This window comes from Arachis ipaensis, chromosome B10, assembly GCF_000816755.2.
Source record: "Arachis ipaensis cultivar K30076 chromosome B10, Araip1.1, whole genome shotgun sequence".
Taxonomy (NCBI): domain Eukaryota; kingdom Viridiplantae; phylum Streptophyta; class Magnoliopsida; order Fabales; family Fabaceae; genus Arachis; species Arachis ipaensis.
This window is the reverse complement of record NC_029794.2, coordinates 24,214,050-24,227,199: the sequence shown is the minus strand read 5'-3', so window position 1 is coordinate 24,227,199 and position 13,150 is coordinate 24,214,050. Positions and strand designations below refer to the sequence as shown.

The following is a 13,150-nucleotide window of genomic DNA, read 5'->3' as shown; positions in this document are numbered from 1 at the left end:
AATTAGCAAAGGCATTTGTGTTCATTCTCAACTCCCAAATACAATTTCTATCACCCTCGCCAACAATACGCTCTAAAGCCTCACATCTAATTCTAATATTCATTTTTCCGCCTAACGACAGTTGCCCACTACTTCTATCCTTAAAGTAAAAAAAATAATATAAGAACAAAAAACAATATCAAATATTCATGCTTAGTTCTCATCTCATCATAAAAAGACATGCATCGCTTAATAATTTTTTACCGTTCTATTTTTTCCTAGCAAAGTCATTACATTAGAAAACGGATAAATATTCAACTTAATCTAACACTTCTCATGCAAAATCTTCTTTTTCTTCTTAGAACCAAAAAGAATAATAAGAAACTTGAAATGCACAAAAAGATAAAGATAACGAATGATATAACTGTGTATATTCTTCATGCAACATAATTAGGAAGAATGATTTAATAACATAAACACATAATCTAAACTAATATAATGACTTAGTTAACTAGGACAAATTTGACAAAAGTTTGTTTCTCATTCTCACAGACACACATATATAGCTAGGCATTATAACCATAGTATATCAATATTATTTAATCCTGTGTGAGAGACAAAGAGAGAGTGATAGACCAATATGGTTTATAACAAGATCAAGAAGATAAAAATTTATGCCGTTAAATCTTAATAAAGATTAGAACAAACCATCATATAAATTTTCAAAGGGGTCATGCATGTATCTAGCTATGTAACTTCTTATATAATGACTTTCAATCATGATCATCCATGTCTATATAGAATTATGCAGACCATAAATCTCTTACTCATGTTAATTATAAACTACGATTAATTCCCATGTAACAAATGGCATTAATAATTCTAAAAAATAGATCGCAAATCCTTGAATATAGGACAAAGTCACAAAGACAAAGGATTTCTTCAACTTTAGTGCTACTACTTCACACCATTAAGAAAATAACGACAAACCAAGCAAAATAGTAACTTTTCTCTTTTCAAACTTTAATTTCTCCAAATCAAAGTAACCAAACAAAACCAAAGCTTAAGAGGTTCTGAGTACAAATACACCTTTCAAAAACACAAAAATTTTATTTAAGCATTACACAACAGTAATTGAATATCAAGATAAGAGAAAAGTCCTATTGCTAGGTCACGACCAAATCCACAGATTAGGGCACGACAAAAAAAATATGAACGGAATCAGTAAATTAAACAACATTTGGCTACAACTAATCTAGGTCACAGCAGCTAGGACGACAAGTTGGTGGTTGACGTTGACAGCAACAGGGGAGAGGCGGTAGCTTGGTTCTTCGAGTGTTGTCCTGTGAGAGAGAAAACGAGGAGATGAGAACATGGGGGCTACGAAGATGAACTTGAAAATAGCGACTCACTTACCTAGCAGTGGCTACGCCAGCAGCGAGGAGGTGGCTGTTCTTCAACTAGTAATGCAGAGGCTGCAGTGATGTCCTTGAAGAAGAATGAGAAGATAAAGGAGTCACGAGGGTTAACAATGAAGCCCTGATTTACATTAGGGTCATGTTGGAATTATTGAATTAGAATGGGGTAATTTAGGTACAATTTGTAATTAAAATTTTTGTCCCCGTCTTTAAAATTTTCAGTCTCCAGTGTCCCTACTTTTTGGAGGTAATGAAATACTGAAATTTTGAAGACGGAGACAGAAATTTAAGTACCAGCCTCTGGCTCAACAAACATAATACTGAGTCTCTATCCTCTAGTCTCTGCAAACAAACGTTACCTTATAGAATACGTTATAAATCAAATGTTCAATTAGTTTTCTTTAGTGATTTGATTCAAATAGTTGGAATATTAATCTATTGACACTAAAAAATAGTTAGAATATTAATTTCAATGCAATATGAGAAAACTATTATAAATAAAGAAATATATAACTACAAAATACCGTTGTCAAAAGTTACAAAAGACAATGGTTTTTAAAACCGTTGTCAAAGGCAACTACAAAATGACAATGGTATTAAAACCATTTCAAAGAAAAAACAACACCAAAGGCAACATTTTTAAATCGTTGTCTTTGTGAATAACAAAACTACAACAGCTTAAAACCGTTGCCTATCCAGTTATGATTTTAAACCGTTACGTCATAAAAGAAAATGGTTCTAAACCGTTGCTTATCCAGTAACGGTTCTAAACCGTTGTCTATGCCAATAATTTTGGCAACGGTTTTTTTGTTGCCGTTACCTTAGGTAAAAAACTATTGCCTATGAGCATTAGTAACTGCCGCATATACCACAGGTCAAAAACTGTTATCAAAGCGTTGCCTAAAGTTTTAGAAATAATTTTTCGATCTATGACAACCGTTTTCTACCGTTGCGAAAACCCTTATTTATTGTAGTGTATATTTTGGTTACAAAAATTATAATGACAGGTTATAGAAGAATGTATCTCAAAAAAAATACATAAACAATTATACATCTACAAAGAACTTTAAAAAATACACTAGTTTTTAAAAATAAAAAAAATTCAAATACATGTTTTTAAAAAATAAAGTGCTAAATTATATTTTAAAATTTCCAAACACCTTACTAATAATGGATTTTTTTAAATAAATAAAATAAATATTTTATTTACAAAAATATGTAATTTGTAGCGTTTTTATCGATTTGCACTCTATTACTTATCTCGTTTACACAGTATTATTTCATTCACACCGTAAACGAGATACGATACACCAAATTTTCAACAACTATAAAAGGAGCTGCAACCATTTGGATTCTCCACAAACATTTCACTTCTTCTCTTTTGTTTTTCTTTTAAAGGATTTTTTAAAATAAATAAAATAAATCTTTTATTTATGAAAATATGTAATTTGTAACGTTTTTATCGATTTGCAATCTATTACTTATCTCGTTTACAGTATAAACAAAATAACATGTGTATCTTGTTTACACTGTAAACGAGATACGGTATGACAAATTTTCAGCAGTTATAAAAGGAGTTGTAACCATTTGGATTCTCCACAAACATTTTATTTTTTCTTTTCTTCCATTTTTCTTCCAAAAATTAAGAAAAAATGTCTATTAGTAGTGGACATGTGGTTGTAAGTGTGTATCCCAATTGTCATATGAGAAACAATGACATTGGGGTGATATTTGAGTGTGATAATCCATTCTGTTGCGCACTCAGTGAGTAAGTTCTTTGTCTAAACTAAAGAATCTGATATTGAGGAGCTTTGGTGCTAGCGGAAGAAAGAGGTTGGAAGGGTTGGATATAGGTTGCTAGCACTGATGGAAAATTGAGTTTTTTTTTTGTTTCGTCTATTTTGGCTCCATTGTGAAGAGCATGTGCGCCTCATGTTTAACATCCATGGGAGAATTATGGCGGAACAAGTGATTGAACTTTCTACGGAGGTTGGTGATGTTTGTGGTGGTGGATTTAACTACTCGAATTTTGTGTAGGATGATCCACCTATTGCACCACTACCACTGCACTGGTGTGCTAATCTAGTGGAAGACATGGACGTAGATGGTGAAGAGTCCGATAAGAAGTATGTTGCTGATAGCAACGATAGTGGTTCTTCTGAAGATGATGAAAAGGAGGAGTTGGTACCAGAGACACCGGTCGTCGCATCAGTTCGGTATCTTCTACCTATCCCGCACCCAACTCTGGCCTTATCAGCTGTATCCAGTTACTATCATACGTTGAATCTGAACGCGAAGCATGAGAAAACTCCATTTTTCAATATGGGTGGAGACGATTACAACATAGACGTTGGCAAGGCCTCTGTTAAAAAAAATAAAAAAACTGGAATAAGAAATCTATTTCAAAAGTAAACATTTAAATGTCAAAATAAGAAAAAATAAAAATATACTAAACAAGTATTCCATATTTCATAACTCAGATGGAAACAGAATAATTAATTTTTAAAGGTCGACCGTTCGAAGAAACATATCGATTGTTCGTAAGTCCTATTAAAACATTGAATAACAGTTAAAAAAAATTTATCTACAAAGCTATCAACATTAAAATTAAAAATATAGAAATCAAATTAAATAAAAATAAAATGACATAACGATTTACTTAATAAATTAATTTAACTAATAACTAAAATCATACCTGTCCATTAATACTGACTAAGAAAAATTATCTACCAAATTATCAAAATTAAAATTAAAAATATAGAAATCAAATTAAATAAATAACAAAATGCAATAAATATTTACTTAATAAAATAATTTAACTAAATCTTAAACTATACCTATCAATTAACACTTATTAACAATACATTCTACCACCTAACATATATTATATTTATAAAAGTACCCTAATAATTGGGCAATTTACATAAATAAATTGTTTGTCCCTCAAATTTACACAATTGCATTGTTTTAAAAATGAAGACGCAAATACATTGTTTCATATATCTATAGAAACCGCTATTGCCAGTAGCGGTTTAGCAAAACACGTAATCCGCTATAGCCAGCAGCGGTTTACACGCGAATAGGGAACACAGAAACCGCTAGAGGCTGTCGCGGTTTCTGTTTGTTGATGCTTGGCCATAAACCGCTACTGGCAGTAGCAGTTTATGTGCATTGGGACATGTGCGTAAACCGCTAGAGGAAAGAAAACGGAGTATATATTTTTTGCAATCATATGATTTATATGGATAAAAAATGAAGTAATTTTTAAAGAAAAAGTGTATGCTTTAGTGAATTTTTTACTAAAAATAAATTATTTTATCATTCATGAGTTTTAGAAGGGATGAAGATAAAAAAAAAATTAGTCTTAGTTTATATATTTTAGTACTCTGTGAGTACTCACTCTTTGATTTGCTATTTAATCTCATTTTAATAATAAATACAAATAAAAAATTATTACATGCATATTTATATTTTTTATTTTATTCATCAAAATTATGATGCTATCACTATTATTTATCCAATTAATCAACTGTAAAATACAAATAATTTTTATTTTTTGGTATAAGATAACAATGTTGCACAAATAAAAAAAATTATTTAGCTAGAACCTCAAATACAAATCAGCAGCAAAGAACAACCCATTTTCCAAACTCTCCAATCTCCTTTGTATGGTTGATATAAATAAAAGAGAATGAAGTAATTTTTAAAGAGAAAAATATATGATTTAGTAAACTTTTGGCTAAAAATAAATTATTTTATTATTTATAAATTTTAAAAGAGATGAGAATAAAAAAAATTAGTGAGAGTTTGAAAAATGGGTTGTGTTCTTTGCTGCTGATTTGCATTTGAGGTTCTAGCTAAATGATTTTTTTTATTTGTGCAATTTTGTTGTCTTATACCAAAAAATAAAAATTATTTATATTTTACAGTTGATTAATTGGATAAATAATAGTGATAGCATCATAATTTTGATGAATAAAATAAAAAATATAAATATGCATGTAATAATTTTTTATTTGTATTTATTATTAAAATGAAATTAAATAGCAAATCAAAGAGTGAGTACTCACAGAATACTAAAATATATAAACTAAGACTAATTTTTTTTTTATCTTCATCCCTTCTAAAACTCATGAATGATAAAATAATTTATTTTTAGTAAAAAATTCACTAAAGCATGCACTTTTTCTTTAAAAATTACTTCATTTTTTATCCAATATAAATCATATGATTACAAAAAATATATACTCCGTTTTCTTTCCCTCAATCTTTTTGTAACTTAATTTAGCATAAACAAATATTTTTTCTAATCAACGTAAACCGCTGCTGCCTCTAGCGGTTTACGCACATGTCCCAATACACGTAAACCGCTACTGCCAGTAGCGGTTTATGGCCAAGCATCAACAAACAGAAACCGCAACAGCCTCTAGCGGTTTCTGTGTTCCCCCATTCGCGTGTAAACCGCTGTTGGCTGTAGCGGATTACGTGTTTTGATAAACCGCTACTGGCAGTAGCGGTTTCTATAGATATATGAAACAATGTATTTGCGTCTTCATTTTTAAAATAATGCAATTGCGTAAATTTGAGGGACAAACAATTTATTTATGTAAATTACCCCTAATAATTTTATAAATATATGCTCATTTAACTTAAACATGAAAATAATAATACTAACCTAGAAGTTGATTGTTTCAACGATATGCCACATTGCATTCAAGCGGTTGATATCCTCATTCCGTGCATTTACGCTAGGGGTGTTATCAGTTCGGTTTCTACAGACACACAACCGTTCGGTTTGCTGTTTTTACATGAACCGAACTGAACCGAACCGAACCAACAGCGGTTTGGTTCGGTCGGTTTTTTCGATTTTTAATTTCTAATGAGAAGAATATGAATCACAATAATTAGAGGTTTAAAATAGTCAATAAACTGAAATAATAAGAGTAAAATATTGAAATGGTTAGGGGTTGAGGATTTTGTTGTTAGGTTAAAGGTTAAAATGGTTAAAACATTGAAATGTATGCATATCTTCGGTTTGGTTCGGTTCGGTTCGGTTTCTATCGAGCCAACCGAAAAACCAAACCGAACCAATCGGTTTTGTCAGAAAAAAACAAAAAAAATGATTTTTTGGTTTTCAAATCGGTTGTTGTAATTTTCGGTTCGGTTTTGCGGTAATTTTTTGTCCGGTTCGGTAACTTACACCCCTAATTTGCGCGTATCATAATCTCCGAGTATCTCAATAATATGCTTAGAAAAGACTAGAAGTGGGAGAAAAATAAAAAAAATAGATGAAAAATGAAGTCAAGCGGTAAACATCATGAGAGCGAGAGAGAGAGAGAACGAGAGAGAGTGAGGGGGGAACACCGGGTGGGGAAAACTTCTACATAACAAACACGATCAAGATCCTAGGGTTTGGAATAAAGAAGAGTTTCAACGGTTAGAACATGATTCTTTCTCTGTTTTCGTCGACAACCTGCCGGCAGATATATCAAAGCGAGAGCTCTTTAACATGTTCAAATGGACAGGCAGAATCATTGATATATATCTGGCGCGGAAGACTAAAAACGGCCAAATCTACCTTTTTGCTTTCATACGGTATACAACGAAAGGAGGAGCATTGAAGGCTGTTGCGGACATGAACATGTGGCTCCTAAGAGGCAGAAGATTGTTTGTAGGAGAAGCAAAATATAGAAGGGGAGGTGCAACACAAAATAGGAATGACAAGAATAAGATTGGGAAGGAAGTGACTGAAACTGAAAGACACGGCATAGGAAGAAGTGTTCTGAGGAATGCAGGTCTAAGAATAGTTGACGAAAGAGAAGTGACAAAGCCGAGGGGTGCACTAACCAAGGATCCACAAAACAACAGAAGGCAGACGAATATGGAAGTGCCGATATCGGATGAGAATGTTGTGTGGTTAGAAAGAAGTATTGTCGGAGGTACGAAGAAGGCGATCAATTTCAACGACCTCCAGGAAAAAATTCATAGGGAATGGCCAGGGGTAACACAAGTAAGGGAGCTGGGAGCTTATAAAGCAATGATAACGTTTAACACGGTGCTAAGCGCTGAAGAAGCATGCACCTTTCAAATGAATGATTTATTAAGGCTGTTTTATATGATATGGAGATGGAATGAGACGGAGAAAAGAGAGTCTAGAAGGGTTTGGTTGGAATGTTATGGAGTTCCATTGCATGCTTGGTCAACAGAATCCTTTCGCAGGATAGGGGAGCAATAGGGCGAGGTGGTCAAGCTTGATAAATTAACGGAGTCATGTAATTCCTTCATCATGGGTCGAGTTTGATTGATATGTGTGTCTTCGATATGATTAACGAGTGGATTCACATCACAATAGGTACAAGCGGGTTTGATGTCCTCGTAAGAGAAGTGGGAGGGGAGGTATATCGAACGGAGAGTTTTCAGGATAGCTACAAGGAGTTAGGAGACAGAAAAATTTTACATGCTGACGTGACGGAACATGATGGAAGTGGCGGAGGCTTGAATTATGATGGTGGAAGTCTGGTGGCTGTCCGGGACTAGGCGGTTGAGCTCATGCTGACAAGACACAAGAATGATGAATATGACAAGGATAGTTTCGTAAATTCATTAGTGGATTTAAATGAATGGAATAATCAGAATTTGAATTCACATTATGGAGTGGCTAATTGTCCGGCATCTAATGAGAAGGAGGATTCTTAGGAATCAAGAGCAATTAATGAGCAGGTTGATTCGGAAAAAACGGTAACATGCCAATACGGGGTGCATTATGGAGATAATATTAAGGAGGTTACAAGTAAGTCAAATGGGCTAAGAGCAACAAAGCCCAATAAGGATGGTAAGGAGCCCCATGCTAGAGAGTGTGGTTCGGGCCTTCAGAAGGATGGACCTGGTTGGCCATCCAGCAAGGGTGGGCTTGAGCCTGATCCGGTGACCCGAAAAGGAGTGCAGGCTAGGGCTGCAGGTGGCTCACGAGTGGAGCTCTCACGTAACAGCAGAGCAGGGCCTACAATTGGGGTTTGTGGGGTAGAAAGAAGCCAGCTTCGCGAGGCTGCAGTGTCTGAAGATTCTCGGCTGGGAAAGGGGCAACCAATTGAAGACGATATGCCCGATGAGCCTGACGAGGCTGGAGAAGATAGGGCCAGGAAGCTGAACAGTTCGAATGATATCAGCGGCCAGCTACTCCGGAATGAGGAGGCTACACGGGAGGTAATGGTCGGCGGGCTCGCTGGAGGGAAGACAGTGGGGGCAGAAGCAACGTCTCGGGGTAACGGTATTCACCATGGGAGACGGGGACTGGTCCTCAAGAAGGCGGCTGGGAGAATGACGCAAATCGAAGAGGGGGAAGATGCAGTGGTTACTGGTAATGGAGAGGGGGCGGCTGCTGAAATGAATCGGTATGCACATAACAAAAACTGGCAAATCCATATTGAAACAGGACCGGAAACGCGGGAAGGGAATGGGCTGATGGAAGGTGGGACAAGGGATGGTGTCAAAGACCAAGAGGTGGCATATGAGTTACGATCAGAAGCTGGGTCAGAGGCTGAGAGTAGCTTGGAGGATAGAAATGAACCTTGCAGGGAGGAACAAAGACAAAGCTGGGAAGAAGAGATGGCCGAGAACAAAGAAGCTTGGAAATTAGCTGTAGAGTTTGGTGCTCAGTGTAGTGATGAAGAGGATATCATGGCAATCCTGCAGGAGCAAAATGAGGCAGTGGCACTAAAGCGGCGACAGGCTAAGAAGAAAGAGAAAATACGAAGAAGCAGGCCAAAGTATTGCAATCAGGTGTGTTCTGTTAATACTAAATGATTATAAGCTCCTGGAACATTAGAGGTTTAGGTGGTGCTGGAAAATTCAGTATGATAAAGAATTTTAAAATTAAGTTTCATTTGGATATGTTGGGGTTGATAGAGACAAAAAAGGAGCTGGTAACTAAGTTTGACGTTATGCGTATTTGGGGTAGAGATGGAGCTGGGTGGGAGTATGTAAATTCAGTTGGGGCTTCCGGAGGATTGTTGCTCATATGGGACGAAACAGTGTTCAAATTGAATAGTTGCTATAAAGGAGATATATGGATGTGTGTAGAAGGGGTTGTGATAAAAGATCAATTTCAGTGTGCAGTTTGTCTGGTGTATGGACCACATGTGAGAGCTGAGAAGATAGTAGTCTGGGAAGAATTGAGTTATATTGCAGGGTTGTGCCAGGTTCTGGTTTGTTTTCTGGGTGACTTTAATGAAATTATGCATTTGGAAGAAAGGAAAGAAGCTACTACATTATCAACGTCCGCGGAGGATTTTAGAGCTTGGGTAAATGATATGGAGCTGGTTGACATGCCGTTAAATGATCGAAGGTATACATGGTTTAGGGGGAGTTCCTGTAGTCGAATTGATAGGAGCCTCGTCACCTTGGGATGGCTAGAGATGTATCCAGGGACGAGACTAAGGGGGGTCCAAGAGGTTTATCAGATCATTGCCCATTGATTATGGAAGAGAACAGAAAGTTTGATGGCCCAAGACCTTTTCGGAGTTTGGACTCATGGTTTATGCATGAAGGGTTTCTAAGAATGGTGAAGGAAGAGTGGAGGGAACTAGGTGATAGACAGTTCCTAGACAAGATGAAAGCGCTGTCTATTCTGGTTCAGAGATGGCATAAGCAGCATTTTGGATATATAGCTGAGAAGATAAGGAAGTTTGAAGAAGAGATCAAGAAGGTGGACGATATGGTGAGTAGTGGGCTGCATGATGGTACGTTGGAGTCAAGGAGAAGGGCGCTAGTGAGATGCTGTGAGAAGTAGTATGTTAGGCAGGATGTCCACTGGAAGCAAATGTCTAGGGCCCGGTATGCGAAGGAGATGGATAGGAATACTAAATTTTTTCACAATGTCGCATCGGCAAGAAGAAAGAATAACAGAATCGAGTCATTGGTGATTAATGGGAGAATAATAAGGAACCAAGCAAGGATAAAGGTGGCTATTCGAGACTTTTAAGCGCTTGTACCACCAGGAAGCTTCCCCAACGGTGAGCTTTAGAGATGGGTTAGTGAACCGACTGGAGAGGGAGGAAGCTGAAGCCTTAGAGGTGATGCCTTCAGCAGAGGAAGTGAAAGAGGCGGTATGGGACTGTGAATCTTCGAAAGCACCAGGGAATGACGGCTACAACATGAATTTTATAAAAAAGTGTTGGGGGGAGATTGGACCAAAATTCATTAAAGATGTATTGAGCTTCTTTGAGCATGCAAGACTACCAGCAGACTCCAATGTCACATGGGTAGCATTGGCACCAAAGTTCGTCGGGGCGAAGGAGATAAAAGACCTTAGACCAATTAGCATGGTTAGTTGTGTGTATAAAGCTATCTCTAAATTGTTGACACGAAGAATGAGGAGTGTAATGCCAGGATTAATGGGAGAGTCCCAAAGTGCCTTTGTGAAAGGAAGGAAGACACACGATGGAGCTTTAATTGCATGCGAAACGGTACATTGGCTAAAACGACAAAGAAAGGCATCAGCAATTATCAAACTGGACTTCCATAAAGCCTATGATAGATTTAAATGGTGCTTTGTTGATACCGTATTAGAGAAGATGGGTTTCGGCAGTACATGGAGGGCATGGATTAAGGAGTGTATAAGGTCGGCATCCATCTCTATTCTGGTCAATGGATCCCCTTCAAAAGCATTCAAAATGGAGAGGGGACTCCGTCAAGGCTAACCATTATCGCCCTTTTTGTTTGTCTTGGTGGTGGATGTGCTCAACAGAATGATTGGCGAGGCAGTGAGGAACGGTCGCATTTCCCCACTGATGGTCGGTAGGGATGATATTGAGTTATCACACTTACAATTTGCGGACGACACAATATTATTCTGCCCGCCAGAGGAGGGGATAGTGAGGAATTATAAGAGACTTCTGAGGTGTTTCGAGGTTATGTCGGGATGAGCATTAACTTTGAAAAGTCTAGTTTGATACCAGTGAATTGCAGTCAGGAGTGGACTAGTTGGATGTGTCAGCTGCTTGGATGCCAGGAAGCAACCCTGCCGGTGAGGTATCTTGGTATTAGCCTAGGAGCAAATCCGCGGTTAGTAAAAACTTGGAAGCCGGTTATAGAGAAGGTGGAAGAGAATCTCAGCCTGTGGAAAGTGAAGGTTCTAAGTAAGGCCGGTAAGCTGGTACTCATCAAGTCTGTCATAAACAGCCTACCAATTTACTACCTGAGTCTGTATAAGATGCCAAATGCGGTTGCTCGAAGAATCATTTCCTTGCAGAGGAGGTTCTTCTGGGGGAAGGATGACGGATGACTTGGCATGGCTCTTGTGAAGTGGGAGATGATCCAGGCACCAAAGAAGTTAGGAGGGCTGGGAGTAGGTGATGTAGTGGTTCGCAACACTACTTTACTGTTTAAATGGTGATGACGTTTCTCGAAGAAGGACTGTCCGTTGTGGAAGAAGATTGTGTGTTCTTGTAATAGATTGAACCCAAATCAGTTGCTATCTACTCAGACTTTACCGGTGAGAGGGGGTCCATGGAGTGATATATGTCATCTACAAATAAAGGAGCAACAAGTAAGGCAGAAGATGATCGATGGCCTCGCTATTGAGGTAGGGGATGGCAGGACTACCAGATTTTGGGAGGATACGTGGCTACAAATAGGAAAGTTGAAAGACTGTTATCTGAGACTCTTCTTGATTTCGAACCAAAAAGGATCACCAATTGGGGATTGTGGGTTCTGGGATGGGATAGAGTGGGTTTGGCATTTTCAGTGGAGGCGGGAGCTCCGCCAGTGGGAATTAGAGACTTTAGATCAGCTGCTGCATGCCTTGCAATCTGTTAGGCTGATAGCAGAAGTGCAAGATAGAGTGGTGTGGAAATTCGATAAGGAAGGTGTTTATACGACTAACTCATTTGTGCAGGTTTTGCAGGAAGCGACTCTGGATGAGGAGATTCTGAGGTACAGATTCACAAAAGAGATTTGGAGAGGTTTAGTTCCGCCTAGAGTTGAGTTATACTCATGGTTTGCTCTGATTGGTCGGATCAACACAAAGGACCGGCTTAGTAGGTTGGGTATTCTGGGACCACATGATAATCTGTGTGTGTTGTGTAAGAAAGCAGTTGAAAGTGTATGTTCATCACCTGTTGGTTGCTTGTGAGTTTTTTTGGCAAGTGTGGTGTAGATGGATTTCGGAATTTGGTCAGGAATGGACAGCTCCTGGCACCTTAAAAGATCACTTTGAGAGTTGGAGATCCATGCCTATGAGACAGGAGGTACGCAAGTTCTGGCTAGTTGGGTTCTTTTCAGTGATATGAAACATTTGGTTACGGAAAAATGATGTAATCTTTCAAAACAAGACAGTAGGTGTTGTAGAGTGTGTGACACAATCGTTTCTTAGTGCTGCGGAATGGTGTGAAAACTAGCTTATATTGTTGATGGCTATGCCGGAGATGACATAAGAGCTAGTTAGTCTTGTTTTACCTTGTTCCGTGTATGCTCCACCCCGAGTGTTGAGCTTTTTCTTTAAAAAAAAAAAGTGAAGTCAAGCGGTGTTGTAAACGAGTTCTATATATAGGTGTGATTATTACTTATCTTGTTTACACTATAAACGAAATAAGGACCTTACACACGACGTGTGCAAACATCACACGACTACATCATATTGCGTCTTATCTCCTTTACACGATAAAGAAGATAAATTATAGAATGTAAATCAATAAAATCATTTCAAAATATATATTTTTGTAAATAAAAATTTTGTTTATTTATTTAAAAAAATT

The 13,150-nt window shown here is 37.3% G+C and overlaps 1 protein-coding gene across 1 annotated transcript; it reads left to right on the top strand.

Annotated features, from left to right (window-relative positions):
- LOC107620389 lies at positions 9,197-9,871 on the top strand. Its single transcript, XM_016322552.1, has one exon. It carries the CDS (start codon positions 9,197-9,199, stop codon positions 9,869-9,871), a length of 675 nt encoding a protein of 224 aa, XP_016178038.1.

What these genes read in the sequence shown, in the direction of transcription:
- LOC107620389 (XM_016322552.1), top strand. Translation starts at nt 9,197, where the DNA reads ATGATTATAAGCTCCTGGAACATTAGAGGTTTAGGTGGTGCTGGAAAA.